The sequence below is a fragment of the Oratosquilla oratoria genome, chromosome 12 (assembly GCF_046742065.1).
Source record: "Oratosquilla oratoria isolate Oo_2021 chromosome 12, ASM4674206v1, whole genome shotgun sequence".
Classification (NCBI taxonomy): Eukaryota; Metazoa; Arthropoda; class Malacostraca; order Stomatopoda; family Squillidae; genus Oratosquilla; species Oratosquilla oratoria.
In genome coordinates, this window is record NC_134788.1 from 12371399 (window position 1) to 12388691 (window position 17293).

The 17293-nt window shown below is 38.0% G+C and overlaps 1 protein-coding gene across 3 annotated transcripts; it reads right to left on the reverse strand.

Moving 5' to 3' along the window:
- Window positions 1–10773: 10773 nt before the first annotated feature.
- Window positions 10774–16032, reverse strand: LOC143030552 (uncharacterized). 3 transcript variants are annotated; one of them, XM_076193699.1, is made up of 5 exons: window positions 15640–16032; window positions 12926–14259; window positions 12408–12537; window positions 11723–11901; window positions 10774–11398 (listed from the first exon to the last, which is right to left on the reverse strand). In XM_076193699.1, the coding sequence occupies exon 2, from the start codon at window positions 14156–14158 to the stop codon at window positions 13181–13183; it is 978 nt and encodes a 325-aa protein (XP_076049814.1). In that variant the 5' UTR covers window positions 14159–14259; window positions 15640–16032; the 3' UTR covers window positions 10774–11398; window positions 11723–11901; window positions 12408–12537; window positions 12926–13180. The 3 variants fall into 3 exon arrangements, with proteins under 3 accessions (XP_076049814.1, XP_076049813.1, XP_076049815.1); XM_076193698.1 differs by having other exon boundaries at window positions 12408–12609; XM_076193700.1 differs by lacking the exon at window positions 12408–12537.
- Between the last annotated feature and the right edge of the window lie 1261 nt (window positions 16033–17293).

Here is a 17293-nt window from a genome sequence, read left to right on the forward strand (position 1 = left end):
TTCTTATTCCCTTCCTGATCTTCAAACATTATTTGCGGATATGATTTTCTCTAACACCGCATTAGAGTTTGTTGGTTTTCATCCTCCCAAGCTAGCGATTCCATAAAAATAGTATCTTTAACATTAAGCCCACGTTGGAGTTCGGAAATGCTACCGTCCTCAAAATAAACTAGTTTGCGCATAGAACTTTTCCGATAATTCTTTTTTAAGTTTTGAATCACTCCTTGATCCATGGGCTGGATCACACTTGTTACGTTCAGCGGTAAATACACAATAAAAATGTTTCCATTGCTCAGTTCCTCAGCTTTATTGTTGTCGAGTAGGAGAATAAATTTGCTGTCCTCTAGAAGTATTTTTTTTTTTTTTTTCTTTCCCTGATGGGACAAACACATGCTTGAGCCAGTTCATGAATGTTTCTGAGTCCATCCATGGGTTATTTTGTGGGCGATAATCCACTGGCAAGTATATTAGATTTTTAAAACAATGTGGCTTCCGGTATTTTCTAACGACACACAATTTGACTTTATGGGTCCCTGCCATGTTCGCACACAGTAAACACCGTCAGTCTATCCTTGCTTTGTTTGAATCTTTTGGTGGTTTCCTCTGCTTCACTGGCTAGTGTAGATGTCGGTAAACAGTGGTAGAACAGGCCGGTCTCGTCAACGTTGTAGATCTGTTCCGATTTCAGATCGTCCTCGGCAACCAATTTTGCAAACCTATGACAGAAAGGAGGAAAGAAAAGTTAAAAAAAAAATATATATATATAGATATATATATATATATATATATATATATACATATATATATATAGATATATATATATTATATATATATAAATGCACTATGCATCCGTGTATGCGAGAAATAGATTGAGATATGAGATGCGACTCTTTACCATGTAGGCACAGGTTAATTAACGTACCTGTCTATAAACTCCTCTGCAAAAGGTGAATCAGCAGATTTTGCTTCCCCAAACACATCAAGACGACGTATTCTATGGCGATTCTTGAATCTTTTAAGTCATCCATCTGAGAACTGGCACGATTCTCCAATTGACATCTTTTCAGCAAAATCTTTGGCTTTTTCTTGCAGCGTTGGGCCTAAATATATCTACACACAAAAACAAAAAACATTTCCACACGTTTATGTTGTAGCGTGTGGCGATTTTCTCCAGCTTCAGGCGTGTCACTCAACTTCGCAAACTCTCTTAGTTTTTTGGATTGGGCCTTGATATCTTAAATGGTATTCTTCCTTTAGTCTTTTTCTATTTTCGCCTTTCTTCAATCTTCTGCATATATCCACCTTCTGCTTAAGTGAAAGCACCACACTTTCCTCTTCTCAACTTTGGGCATGATAAAATAGAGTTGGCTAACATGTGCACGGAGGTGGCTAACACGTGGCGGGAGAAGTGAATGGGACTGAGAAGCCCTGGTGGCGGCGAGAGCAACTACAACCACGCGCAGGGATTTTAAACACACGCGTTTATATATATATATATATTATATATATATATATATATATATATATATATATATATATATATATATATATATATATATATACGTCTATCTTTATCACAATTTTTCGATTTTCGTGAAAAATATTCCGGTTATTTGAAGTGCCGGATACAAGAAGGCCGGATACGAGGGCTTTTACTGTATATATATATATATATATATATATATATATATATATATATGTGTGTGTGTGTGTGTGTGTGTGTGTATATATATATACATATAAATATATGTGTGTGTGTATGTGTGTGTGTGTGTGTGTGTGTGTGTGTGTGTGTGTGTGTGTGTGTGTGTGTGTGTGCAACAGAGTCCCAGTCTTGATAGCGTAATTGGTAAGTCACTACAGCACTTGTCATGCGCGCGCCTGGTTCGTGTCCTTGCCAGTACCACATTTCAATTTCTGCATGTAGGCCTCCATTGGTTCTCGCGATGTTGATGACTTATAATTAAAGTGCATTGTGGTTGTTGATATATATATATATATATATATATATATATATATATGTATGTATGTATATATATATATATGGGGTGTACGGGGTGAGATTGTGTAGGGGTAGCACTTTTGCAGAAAGCTGACGCACCAGAAACTTTCTGGGTGGCTGGACTGCACTAGTCCCCATGTTCTCATCCAGTTCGCGTGTATGGCTCCTGGTAGTTGCTCAGGCACAGCAGCGGCCACACCCTGGTAACGGTGTCGTCCCACCGGCTAAACTACACAGTGGGTAATCAGCCCGAAATAATCGGCTGGCTATAGGGGATAGCTTCCCTTGTGTGCCTAGCAGTCAACGGAATACCACTCGGATGGGCGGAAGAACTACGGCCTCAAACGTCAATGGCTTCGGGCAGATGAGCATGCGAACTAGCGAACCAGGGCGTGTGTTCTTAGGACTTATGAAATATAACCAGCGGACAGCGCAGATAGGGAAGCAATAAAGTTTAACGTGGAACCAAGAAAAATCCTACGAAAATCATCTAAAAAGCTTCTAGGCTTACTAAAAGAAGCGCCCCCCCCCTCTCCCCAAATGCACGGACTACCCAAAGTGCACAAGGTAGGCATCCCTATGAGACCCATGATACCAGGGATTGGGAGCGCTCCTCATGAACTACCAAAATGTTTGGCAAAACCCTTATCTAACACCATGGGTTCCATTAGCGGGACACACTTAAGAAACTCATCCGACCTAATCCGAAGGATTGAGAATGTGAACGTATATGACAAGAAATTAGCTAGTTTGGACGTAACAGCTTTATTTACCAATGTCTCTATTGATAATGCACTGGATGCACTTTAAAAGGTAACTGATGACATAGCTGATGATATCCTTCCAGTCCCAAAATCTGATTACCTCAAACTAATCTCAGTGTTCGTTAGGTTTGGATATTTTATTTTCAACAACACCGATTTTAAACAAACTAAAGGCCTCGCAATGGGAAGCCCATTATCGGCTATTTTGGCCTGTCTATCTATGAAGGTATTGGAAACGAAGGAATATATTAACATAATGGCTAAGGTACATAGATGATATACTTGTAATAATGCTGAAAGAAACCAATATTGAGAACAAGGTAAGGAGACTCAACGCAATTCATATGGACATCCAGTTCACAGTTGAACAAGAGAAAGAATGCCAATTGCCCTTTCTAGACACATTAATACACAGAGGCACTAATCGTTTAAGGTTTTCGGTATACAGAAAGCCCACCAATAGAGACGATTTTATACACTTTTTCTCAGCCCACAGTAAACGAGTCAAGACTGGTGTCTTAATAGGTTTCTTCCTTAGAGCCTACCGTGTATGCAGCAAAGAGCTCCTTGAGGACGAATTATCATACATTAGAAACACATTCAAAAACTTGAAATAACCAGGAGGCCTGATTAATAAAACAAAGCAAAGAAAATCCATGAAAAACCAAACGCCCAAACCAACGGACAAAATGTCCGGGAATCCTGATCAAATGACCGTGCAGTGATGAAAGATCAAGTCTCACCACATTTCACAACTGTACCTAATTATGCAAAAACAGAGGATATTGATAAATATTTATTAAAAGGTGGGATAAACATTGCCAAGGCATCCTTTGATAAAATAAGAAAAACATGTAAAGACCACGCTAATAATCACAACCTCAGTGTGATATATCGCATTCCCTGTAGCGACTGTCCCTTAGCTTACATCGGTGAATCAGGTCGAGGGATTGAAAAGAGGTTGAGAACACATCCAACTACCTGGTTCGCCACCTCGAACATCGTCATAACCTACCCGATTGGGACAAGGTCAAGATTTTACATATAGGATTACAAAAGAAAATGAAATAGTTGAAGCTGCACATATAAACATCCAAGAAAACAACAATAGAGAAAGGTTTATATGCCTTTCCAAAGCGGTAGTCTCTTAATAATTAACGCACTAGAAAAAGAATGACACTCGATGTATGACGAGTTCCTCCCACTACATGTATAAATTTTGTGATCAAAATGTATTGCAGCAAGTCCTCCGAAGAAGTTCATAGAGACCGAAACGTTAGGACAATAAATGTATTCTTAACCAATGTTCGTTTACACTTCCCCACCTTTCAAAGGATTACAAAGGCGGAGCACGCCGACAGGAGACTTTTTGGTTCATATCTAGGTCGGATACGAAAAAAAAAGATCATAATAATAATAAATTAATGAATAAAAACTATAATAATATAAATAACAAATACAATACATAAATAAATGCATAGGTATAGTTAAATAATAAACAAACAGGGAAATAGTAAATAATAATAAATTGACATATAACTAATGATAAATTGAAATCAAACAGACAAATGACAACAAAACAAAAACAAATATTATAGAATAAATTATAACCATTTTAGCATCTTGCTTAGGTGTTTATCTAAATGATTCTTAAAGCTTCGAACTGAACTATATTGTACTGTGCAGGAAGTTTATTCCATTCATTAACTACACGGTTGGCAAAGTTGTTTCTATCTACTTCCAAATTGAATCTATTTCAGAACAGTTTGAGACCACTGTTTCTTGTCTGATTCTCATTCAATGTGAAAATTTGGTCACTTTTGATGTTGTCAATTCCCTTTAGAATTTTAAAGACATATATCAAGTCACCTCTGAATCTACGCTTTTTTAGGGAAAACAGATTCATATGTTTTAGTCGATTTTCGTATGATTTATTTTTGATAATTGGAATCAGTTTTGTGGCTCGCCGTTGTACTTTTTCCAGTCTGTCAATGTCTTTAATGAGATTCGGCGACCATTCGGAAACAGCATATTTCAAATGTGGACGAACTAACGATTTATATAGCTTGTTAATGAGTGATGGACTTTTGAAGTCAAAAGATCGCGCAATCAGTCCTAGAATCTTATTTGCTTTCTCAGAGGCTGATATACACTGCTTGGATGATTTGAGATCGTTACTGATAATTATGCCGAGATCTTTTTCACTATCCATTTTTGTTAACGAATTTCCAAATAATTTGTAATCGTAGAGAAAGTGGAGGAGAATAAGGAAGGATGAAGTGAAGGCAGTTGTTAAGATGATGAAAGCAGGTAAGGCACCTGGTCTGGATGGATGCCATGCAGAATGTCTAAAGAAAGGAGGTACGGTCATGGTGGACTGGCTGGTGAGGTTATTTAATGTTTGCTGGAGAGAGGGTGGAGTGCCGGAGGACTGGAGGAGTGCCTGTACAGTTCCACTTTACAAGGGAAAAGGGGACAAGTGTGAATGTAGTAGTTTCAGAGGGATTAGCTTGTTAAGTGTAGTTGGGAAGGCTTATGGGAGGATCTTGATTGAGAGGATTAGGAGAGGAACAGAGGAAGTAAGGAACAGTGTGGATTTAGGATGGGTGGAGGTTGTGTAGATCAGATCTTTGTGGTAAGACAGATACAGTATGTGAGAAAGCTATAGGAAAGGGGAAAGATGTTTTTTGGGCTTTTATGGATCTGGAAAAGGCTTACGATAGGGTAGACAGAAAGGCACTGTGGGAAGTTATGCAGATATATGGGATAGGAGGAAAGCTTTTAGGAGCTGTCAAGAGTTTTTATGGGAGTAGTAGAGCTTGTGTCGGGATTAGAATTGGAGAGAGTGGGTGGTTCGAGGTTAAGGTGGGACTTCGTCAAGAATGCGTTATGTCGCCCTGGCTGTTCAACTTATACATGGATGGGGTAGTGCGAGAGGTAAATGCAAGGGTAGTGGGCAAGGGATTGGAGATGGTTAAAGAAAATGGAGAAAAGTGGGAGGTGAGCCAGCTGTTGTTTGCAGACGACACTGCGCTTATGGCAGGATCGGAGGAGGGACTGAGGAAGTTGGTGACAGAGTTTGGGAGAGTATGTGATAGAAGAAAGCTAAAGATAAATGTGGGTAAAAGTAAGGTGATGAGATGTACAAGGGGTGAAAGTGGCAGTAGACCGGAGGTGAGCATTAAGGGAGAGCAACTGGAGGAAGTGGATAGTTTTAGATACTTGGGTGCAAATGTGGCAGGAAAGGGTGGAGTGAAAGTGGAGGTAGAATGTAGATTGAGAGAAGCGAGTAAATGCCTTGGTGGACTGAAGAGTGCAATGAGGAATAGACATTTGAGAATGGATGCTAAGAGGAGACTGTATGAAGAAGTGATTGTGCCAACAGCACTGTATGGGGCAGAAACATGGAACATAAGAGAAGAAGAGAGAAGGAGTTTGAATGTGTTTGAGATGAGGTGTCTGAGAAGTATGATGGGGGTTACTAGGCTAGATAGAGTGAGAAATGAGGGGGTGAGGAGAAGAACGGGGGTGGAAAGGGAGTTGGGAGATAGGGTTGATGAAAGAGTACTAGGATGGTTTGGACACATGGAAAGAATGAGTGAAGAAAGACTAGTAAAAGAGATATGGAAGGCAGATGTGGAGGGAGTGAACATGAGGGGACGTCCTAGGATGAGGTGGATGGATGGGGTGAAGGGGACTTTGGGGAAGAGGGGAATGTCTGTTGAGGAAGGACGGGAGAGGACAGAAGACAGGGGTGAATGGAGAATGGTTGTATATGGATGATGTTGTGATGCATGAGGTAGAATGGGCGGGGGGATGGGGGGTGAGGTAGTATGTGTGAGCAAAATTTGACGCAGCCCGAAGGGATTTCTCCCCGTCTTCTCCTTTTATGTATGGGGGGACTGAGAGGGGGGGTCGCCGATTTAATGAAGCGGCCTTGCTGTGCATGTGCTGATTCTTGCGACACTGCTTCTGACCCAGGGCAGTGGACAAGATGCAGGGATGACCCATCATCCGGGAGGTGCTAAGAGGGAGGGTGGAGGGGTGTGTAGTGTATTCAGGGATGGAATGGGTGGAAATGATTTTATGCCTTTTTCTTTTTGGCTTCCTCCCTTGTAAGGGGGAAAAAGCCTTGGTATATGTATGTATGTAGTTACTGTTATTTTTACCTATGTGCATAACCTTGCATTTACTTGTGTTAAATTTCATGAGCCACTTTTCAGACCATTGCTGTAATTGATCTAAATCTTCTTGAATATCTAATTGGTTTAAGTGACCATTTGCTATTCCGCACAGTTTTGTATCATCAGCAAATTTGGAAACAGCAGATTTTAGTCCATTTATATATACTATGAATAGAAGTGGTCCAAGAACACCCTGAGGACCTCCACTTGTAACATTTTTCCATCTAGAAGTTTTTCCATTAGCAACTCTCTGTTTTCGATCATTCAACCAATTACTAGTCCAACTTAATAGGCTTCCACTTATTCTATGTGAAGCTAATTTAGTAAGTAGTCTTTCGTGTGGGACGGTATCAAAAGCTCTTGCAAAGTCTAGATGTATTAAATCTATATTGTTTCTTTTGTCATAATTTGAGATAACTGTGTTGTAGAATTCGAGTAAGTTAGTCACGGAAGAACGTTTCCGTCTAAAACCATGCTGGCTATCATTTATCAAACGGTTACTTGCTAAATGATGTTCGATAGCATCTCTGATGATAGTTTCCATTATTTTTCCTATGATTGAAGTCAAACTTATAGGCCTATAGTTATTTGGTTTCTTTTTGTCACCTTTTTTGAATATGGGAGTAACGTTAGCTAGCTTCCATTCTCTTGGGACATCTCCGGATATGATGGATTTCTTGAAATTGATTTCTAATGGAACAACATATATATATATATATATATATATATATATATATATATGTATATGTATATATATATATATATATATATATATATATATATATATATATATATATATATATATATATATATATATATAGCTTCTTCAGAGGAGCGTTATTCTGGGTCGAAGTTGGCAGTGTATATAGTGAGCCAGGTTAACGTTCCCTCCTTGCAGAGAGGTCAGTGGCTGGTACCAGTATAAGACATCAAACAGCATCAGTATAACATATATAATATAATATAATACAATAATAATAATAATATAATAATAACATAATATGATATATGATATAATATATGATATAATACAATATATCATATTATAATAACATAACATAATGATAATTAGCATTGATACAGAATGCATATATCAATGAAATTATAATAAGAATAGAATACATGATTTTTGATAGATTAAAATATATATGAAAATAAATGTCACCATGATATTTTGTCATTATATAAAATCCCCGTGTTATGTCGGAGCTGTCCTGAGGCGTCTTTAAATTCCGTGTATTCTATCCTATTTCTACCACTTCAAGCAGTAGTCCTCTCCAAGCTTCAAATTCTCCTCTCTCAGACTACAGCCTTCCCTTTTGAGCCTAGTGTTCATTAAAAAACCAAGTGCCTTAGTGTTATTGTGAGTTTCATTTCCATGGCTTGTGCAAACCATATCATGACACCATTTTTATCTCATCCTCCAGTAATTGGACAAAGCAGTTTTCATGATTTTATTTACTCACTAGCGGTTCGTTTTCACTTTACACTCTTTGCTTCCTTCCAATTTGACATGGTGTATTGGTTATTTGTAATTTTGCTATTTGAAGAATGTTTTTCTTTTATTTTGTAAATTTACAAATGGCTACAGAATGCACACATGTCTGTGTGCACTATCTACCAAACATGGTTGTCATATTTTTTTTTCCCTTTGTTTACCTTTAAAGTAGAATAGGATGGGTCTTACTCCCTTTTCCTTAAACAATTTCTGACTTCCAATTTTGCTTTAGCTCTGTTCCTCTTTTGTTAATATTTCTACTATTCCAAGGCTCTTTTAGTAGTCTTTTTTTTTCATCAATGTCTTTGCTCATGTTGCTATTCCTTAACAGTAGGTCTTTGTGGAGAACTTTATTGATTTTTTTTTTCAAACAGAATTTGATACATTAGGAAAAAACAAAACATCAAGTATCAAGTATTCACACTTTTCAGGCCAACAAGGACTATTTGAGAGGGCGAAAATTGATATCATGCTTCTTGTTTTATTTCACTTGAATGAACAAATACTGGTGATGAATAACCACCGAACACAGTAATAATTATCTCAAAATATGTGAAATTCTGAATTTGTACGCTTTCATTTTACAGGACATTGACATATTCTCAAAATAACATATTTGTTGTGATACATTGTTATGAAATTATACAATTTATTTCACAAATACAATTTCTTCACAAAAACCTTGTGTCCATTTTTTCCTTCATGTGCTAGTTGTAAAACATGTGTGCACCCATGCAGGTGCACAACTTATAAGGAACACTGTTCACAGCACAAATCACACTGGAATGGATTCTCACCAGTGTGAGTCACTATGTCACACTTGAGAGGCCTGTGTAGGTCCACATTTGCTTTGTGAGAGACTCCTTTTGTGAGAAAGCTGCATCACACAGGTTGTGGTGAAAGTAGTGTCCTCCACCACACATGGTCTGCATGTATGGGGGCTCCAGTCCTTTTCCAATGGCTGGGACCCTTGTAAAAGGGGGGGTGGGGGGGCAGATGGACATCCCAGAGGTCATGGGAAACTACCCAGTAAAGTTCTTAACTAGTCTAACATCAACATTAAACATTAATAATTAGAAGGATAGAAGCTGTTAAGGAAGGAAAAAAAAGAGAGAGGGGTGGTTTAGGAAGAAATAATGCTAACAATCCTCTAAGGATGTTTGATTAGGATACTACAGAACCAAAATAGCTACAAAGTTATCACTGGACAAAGTCAATCTGCTGCTCCACTGCACCTGCTGGAATGACTACTGCCAGGACTATGCGGTCCTCTGCTGGAACTGGTACACTGCAAGTGCTGGAATGGCACAGTCACAACTATTTGGATTTCATTCACTGTATGGTTGCTACACATTTCACAAGGTTTGTCAAAGATAACATTATTGCTACATCCTCAACAGCTACTACCTTTATAAAACAAGTACAAATGGAAATGAACAACTGGGACATCTACAAATTAGACTGCAACTGGGGCAACTACAAACTGGGGTGCAACTAGAAGTAAACTGGCCAAACTGAACTACGAGTCAAACCCAACTGGCTACAACTAAATCTAAACAGCAACCAGGCAAGTGAATGGGTTTAAAGTCAACAGAGGTTTTTTAAAGAGTTGGTGAATATTTGCTAGATGTATGGCTTAGTCACTTTTTAATGAAATAATGCAAAAATAAATCCTAATTATCATGTAGTGATAAAAAGGCCCATCAAAATATCGGTAGCAGATGAACTTTTCCTTCGCCGACCTTCGGCTGTTCTTCTCGTAAGGCTGACGTCAAGCTTGCTGTTTACATTCTGATGCATGCCATGTGTGTGCATTATAAAACACCATGCTGTGCTGTAAACTTGATCAGTGATACATTGTGTGTGTTAGCAAGGTTTTATCAGGTACTTAGAATATAGTTTATTGTGTTGCTGCAAATTGCAACAGTGATTCAATGAAGCAAACATCAGCACTGGAATATCACAAAGTTGTGTGCTTCTTTGCTCCCAAGTCCCAGCACTTTTTTCTTTATGAAGCAATGAATGGAAAGCAAGTACATATGTACCTTCAAATATCTGAGGTAATTTCACTATGGTAATTCAGGCACACGGGGGCTGAATTCATATTGAGAATGGTAAAATGTATGCATGGTGATTGAAAATAATGATTATTAATTTTCTACTTTCAGACTACTACTTGCTGACCTTCAATGAAAATTCATATATATATATATATATATATATATATATATATATATATATATATATATATATATATATATATATATATATATATATATATATATATATATATATATATATAAAATGAAGACACACAGTGGGCTATATCTTTTCCCAAAGGAGAAGGTTGATCTAACATACAGTGAGTGTATGAAGCATTATTGTGCTACATATCACATCCAAACTGTGAAACTGCATAGAACTTCCTACTGGAGCAATGTGATAAATTCAAAATGCCTAAAAATTTGGTATTATTCTGATAATATGACAAAACTAAATAAAATGTACAAAATATAAATCTCCATTTTTATTTACAGAATATGTACACATTTTACTTGGTAAATTACTGTGGTTACTTTCTGAACTCCCATCATATAAACTTGCAAGAGATGCCAAACTTCAGTCTGTTATGAAAGTTCCTGAACCAGTCTGTTTCAAGTATGAAAATCAAGAGAAGTCTGACATCATCAAGAAAAAAAGATCCAGGTTTAATCTCCAACACACTGAATTTTTTCATATACCAAGGACACATAGTACTCCGAATACAATTCCTAGAATCTGAACCAAAGTCATTGCTGAACGGTATTTAAATCCTGTGTAATGTCCATCTAGTGCAGGTCATTTTTTCCTAATTTGGTCTAGCACACACTGGCAGGGGCATGTGATTTCATTTTCTCAGTCCTTGCCAACATCACTCCACTAAATTACGATAGGCAAGATACCTGTACAGCTTGAAAGAAATAAAAGTATCAATTCATGATAATTCATTTTGCTGTAAATTCATAAAAATATGCATTTTTACATAGTCTATTGTATATGTATATATATATATATATGTATATATATATATATATATGTATATACATATATATATATATATATGTACAGTATAGTACTTAAATAGTATCTACTTCAAAACACAGCTGCTACCAAAATTTCAGCAACATTATTCAAATTAAAAGGCCTGGACTTATATGTAAATGATTCAACAAAAGACAGTATGGATGTAACTGAAATATTATAATGCTACATGCACATGTATAGGACTACTCACTTGTGCAGAGGTTGGTCATTCCTAATCAGCACATTGTCATTGATTCTATACATTGTCAATTCAAGAGCATATGGATTCAGGTAGACAATGAAAATCCTGGGCGCTGGGTGATGCACTGGAATCAGAGCAACACAAGCTCTCTCTGCCCTTGCACTGTGACACAATATCCACAGCTGCACCTGAAATAGTCAAATTCATGAATTTTAGCAAGGCCATGCAATGGGAAATGGGGAGTCCAGAGGGGGTAGCTAATTCTGCAGGCTACAGGGTACCTGGAATAAAAAAACAAGCTGAGCAAATGTCAGAAAATTTAATAAAATTCCTTCTGCTTGTTCATAGGTCTATGGCATGAATACCACAGGCCTAACCATGCTAACCTCCTTGCATGAACAGATGAACTATCCATAAACTGTGGATGTGGTCATCTTGGTGGTTGTGTGGGTGTTTTTCTAAGAAAATAAAATTAAATCCAGCCCTGCTGAGCATATTAGGGCCTGGTAGATAGGGTCAGGCCCATTAATGTCTGCTAGGTATTAGACCTACCATTTTATGCCTTCAAACCTTCAACTACACATCTGATGACAAACCAATGAAATCATGTGTCTGGTCTGGTGTGGTGTGTGGTTGGTGGTGTACATTTATGTATGTAAAGCTTGCATGCAGTAATGCATTCCAACAAACTCACCAGTCCTTATTTCCTACTTGTTCTGGGCACTCATCCTCTGAAGTTTCCTCGCTCTCAACTTGTTTTTCATCAGTTGAGTCATTTGGATATCCAAATTGGTTCATACATGTATCCTTGTACAGTACCCACACTGGAACATGAGAGGGCATCCAAATCCAATAAATCTTCTTCACTAAATGTGAAATCTCCATCGTGTTGCTTACTGACCATGTCCAAGAATGTAAACAACCCTAATGTCATCAGTTGCCCCAACGGTGGAAAAGGTAACTATGACATTGAAAAGTTCATCTGCTATCAGGCACTTTTAAGATTATGCTTCTTGGATAATATCAAGACTATAAAATGCTAAATATGTGTATTTTAGTGTTCTAACTTCTAAGTTATTTTCCAACATGTTATAACAAAAAATAAAGAGATCCAAAACCTCAGTTGACCTTTAACTAGATGAGGTGAACACCTTCATCAATGATTAGTCATTCATATGGATGGACTGCAAACTAATTCAGGTAAATACTCACCATGAATGGATTTTGTTCATTCTTGAATGACCTTACAGGTAAAACAAAAGGAATGCCACACAGGACCTTTTCATCACAGAGGTCCTACAGGAATGGTTTCTATCCAATGTCCATCCTCATACGCCTTGTGAGAGAAGTCTTATGTGAAAAACCAGAGTCAAAGAGATCACACTGGAAAGGCTCTTCTCCTGTGGGAATACTCATATGCTGTGTGGGATATCCCTTTTATGAAAAAGCAGAGTCACACTGGTCACACTAGAAAACCTCTCCTGTGTGGCTCTTCATATGCTTTGTGAGAGAATCCTTTCTTGAGAAAGCTACATTACACAGGTCACATTGGAAAGGCTTCTCTCCTGTGTGGGTCCTCATATGCTTTGTGAGAGAATCCTTTCTTGAAAAAGCTGCATTGCACAGGTCACAATGGAAAGGCTTCTCTCCTGTGTGGGTCCTCATATGGTTTGTGAGATGACCCTTTTCTGAGAAAGCAGAATCACACAGGTCACACTGGTAAGGCTTCTCTCCTGTGTGGGTCTTCATATGGTTTGTGAGATGACCCTTTTGTGAGAAAGCAGAATCACACAGGTCACACTGGAAAGGCTTCTCTCCTGTGTGGATCCTCATATGACTTGTGAGAGAACTCTTTTGTGAAAAAGCAGAATTGCACAGGTCACACTGAAAAGGCTTCTCTCCTGTGTGGGTCCTCATATGCTCTGTGAGATTGCACTTTAGTGAGAAAGCAGAACTGCACAGATCACACTGGAAAGGCTTCTCTCCTGTGTGGGTTCTCATATGTCTTGTGAACCTACCTTTTTCTGAGAAAGCAGAATTGCACAGTTCACACTGGAAAGGCTTCTCTCCTGTGTGGGTCCTCATATGCTTTGTGAGATTACCCTTTTCTGAGAAAAATGAATTGCACAAGTCACATTGGAAAGGCTTTTCTCCTGTGTGAGTCCTCATATGGTTCGTGAGAGAAACCTTTTGCGAGAAAGCAGAATTGCATAGGTCACATTGGAAAGGCTTCTCTCCTGTGTGGGTCCTCATATGCTTTGTAAGATTACACTTGTGTGAGAAAGCAGAATCGCACAGGTCACACTGGAAAGGCTTCTCTCCTGTGTGGGTTCTCATATGCTTTTTAAGATAACCCTTTTGTGAAACACCAGAATCACACAGATCACACTGGAAAGGCTTCTCTCCTCTGTGGGTCATCATGTGATGTCTTATATGAATCATCATATAGCTGTGTCATAGATGTCACACCAGATCCTCTTCATCATGTGACACATATGGCTTCTATGGACAGCTCCTCCAAAGGAATGGTGATAGTAACCCTCTTCCTGGAAAATATGTAATCATAAAATTGACATCTAACTCTTTGAATTTGTGTAATATACTGTAATAGGATTGTGAATATTGTGTACACAAATAATTAATATTCAAGTCCCTTTATACCTAAACAGACCCTTTGTAATTACCACAATGTAACTTAAAAGAGAAATAATAACAGTTATGGTGCTATTACATATAGTATTCTTTTTTTACAGTAGAAATATGCTGAAAACCATCCAATAAACATGTATACTCACCTCACCACAACTGGAATGACTAAAATTCTGCTCTGGCTTTTTTATCATGTCATGAGATTTGGAAGTGGGGAACATGCCAAATGGCAGCAGTCACATTTTCACATAATTCCACAACATTCCACGTTTGGGCACATATGACCAGAATTTGAATATGACAAGCTCTAAGAAGTTCATCTCATTTGACCCAAATAAGTCATGCAAGTCACATCCTCTCAGATACACTGGTAAGTGGTGTACCTGTGATATTATTTCTGAATAACATAATAAATGAAACTGTAGATGAAATTTCCATATTTCTTCTTGTCACATTGTCTTGTCTAATTAAAAAAAAAAAAAAAAAAGGTTATACCTACTAAAACAATTTCAACAATCATGATGTAATCAGGAAGGAACCGCTATGAAAGGTGCAATCCCAGTAAATTTGGAAATAGCAAGATGACAATGTATAATGAGAGAATTAGTGTTTTAACAACCTACAGGTCATTTAAGCACAGAAGCATTATATACTACATGAACCCAGTCATCTTCCAGGAAGCCTATGACTCCCTGATAAGAATATAAGAACAATGTAAGCAAACATTGATAAACATAAAGATGCTTGCCAGTGCTATTTTTTTTAATCACTACAAATGTTAATATAAATTTGGGGTAGTTATATATGGAGCTCACAATACTCACAATGATAAGAGCTAGCCAACAATAAAGTTAAAGTTTGCAGCCGTGAGACTAGCAAACATCTTTATACCAAAATATTTGCCTGTCTCAATTTTCTAAAAATCACTACCAACATTACTTTTATTTTGTAATACTTATATATGGGTTTTAAAATACTTAATGATTTGAGATAGAGTTAAGAATTGCAGCAGTGAGACCTGACCTGACCTAACCTATCCCCTTGACACTACTTTTAGTTTGTAGTACTAATATCTGGGGTTAAAAACACTCAGAATGATATGAGCTAACCAACTATATAGGTAATTGCAGGTGCCAGACTGGCAAACATCTTGATCAATACTCGCATATTTACCCCTGTTCAAAATGCCAATTACACTGAGTGAAGTGTAGCAAATGCCAAAAGTAAACACACAACACATTCACTAAGCCACTTTACCACTGTATGATTTCACTTACGAATTCAACAAAGGCACATTTGTTTAGCCTGTACAAAACACAGCCACGAAAACAATTAAGCTCTTCAAATAGATGAAAGAGTGCAACTAAAGGCATCGCCATTATTGCCGTTTGTCCGTCGCTTCAATTTCCGTCTTTTCTCATCATTTACCGTGAAAGAAAACGTACTAGAGTAAAATTACAGGGGTGACTACTGTATCTGAGATAGCTGTCGATTTGCCCAGTCACATAATTGCAATGTAATGATGCGACATATGGATTTGTATCTGGCCAACCTAGGTTATATTGCACTCTGGATAAGTGTTGGTGAGGGAGGATGGCAGTTTTGTGATATACCACGGAGGTAAACGCAACGAGGAAGTCTAGCAATAAATGCTGAGCTGGCCATTTCCGTAGTCCAGTGCAGGTATTCACCTCGTACCACCATTCATAGTAATATTCGTACAGGATTAAACCGATTTTAATTTAGGGAATACAATAACAAGACATATCGAATTGTAATTTTATTTTTTCTGTCATATACTTCTGAATTTAAGAGGAAAAAGAGACATTACGGACATAATTCCGCTGATGACACCATGTCCACTGGATGACGTATCTATTCGTTTCGATGACAAGTTTCCGCATGACGTCATTACTGGGCTTCGCTGTCTATGACGTCATATGTAAATAAACAATACCAGGAACTTGAAGAATAATGGAGTGAAACATAAGAAGACAGTGACAATAATGAATTGACGGAAGAGGAATTCTTATTTGGAAAAGCAAAAATAGATGTTAAAAAAGAGACACGACTCAAAATATGGAAAGCAAGAGAAAAAAAAATGAAGGAGGCGGGCGGAGCATAACAAAAAATATATATATATATTCTCGCGTTCGGAGTATAAACGAAGGAAACAAACGAAAGATATTATAGTCAGTTGGGATGGGAAATTGTTGCATATGGGACCCCTTGCTCAAGGGCCGTATGCGCCAAAAAACAAATTTCGAGAAAAATGTGTTTAAAGTCTAACAACAATTACACACACACACACACACACACACACACACACACACACACACACACACACACACACACACACACACACACACACACACACACTTCAACGAACGGACGGCTTAGAAGACGTTCTGAAGAAAATTGAAGTTTCGTGGATCCCAACGCAAAGAGAAGTGCCTATTGTATTTACAGGGTGGGGGAAATTGCTCGTGGGGTAGTGGGAAAGTAGGGAAAGAGGAGAAGGGGAGGGATTGCTGAGGGAAATGGAAGGAAATGAGGAATTAGAGGACTTGGCCCAGGCAGACAGGCGAAAGGTAAACAAACGGCCCCCCGACCAGCTGAGCGACGATGAAATGTCTAATAAAAATGTAAAGATTAGAAGTAGAGATAAGAGCAACACAGTAGAAAGTGATGAGAATATTTTCCAGGGATTTAAAGAGGGTGGGGGGACACAACCCCCCCCCCCCGACTGACAAGACTAGAAGAGAAGGTCGATAAGAGGATCGAAGACTTGGAGCGTAGGTTCGGTCATGTTAACAACATTGTACGGAGGGTTGAAAAATTGGAAGAACTAAAGAAGGCGAACAAAAACTTAACTAAGGAAATCGAAGAATTAAAAAAACAGTTAAAAGAAGTAAAAGATGAGAATAAAGT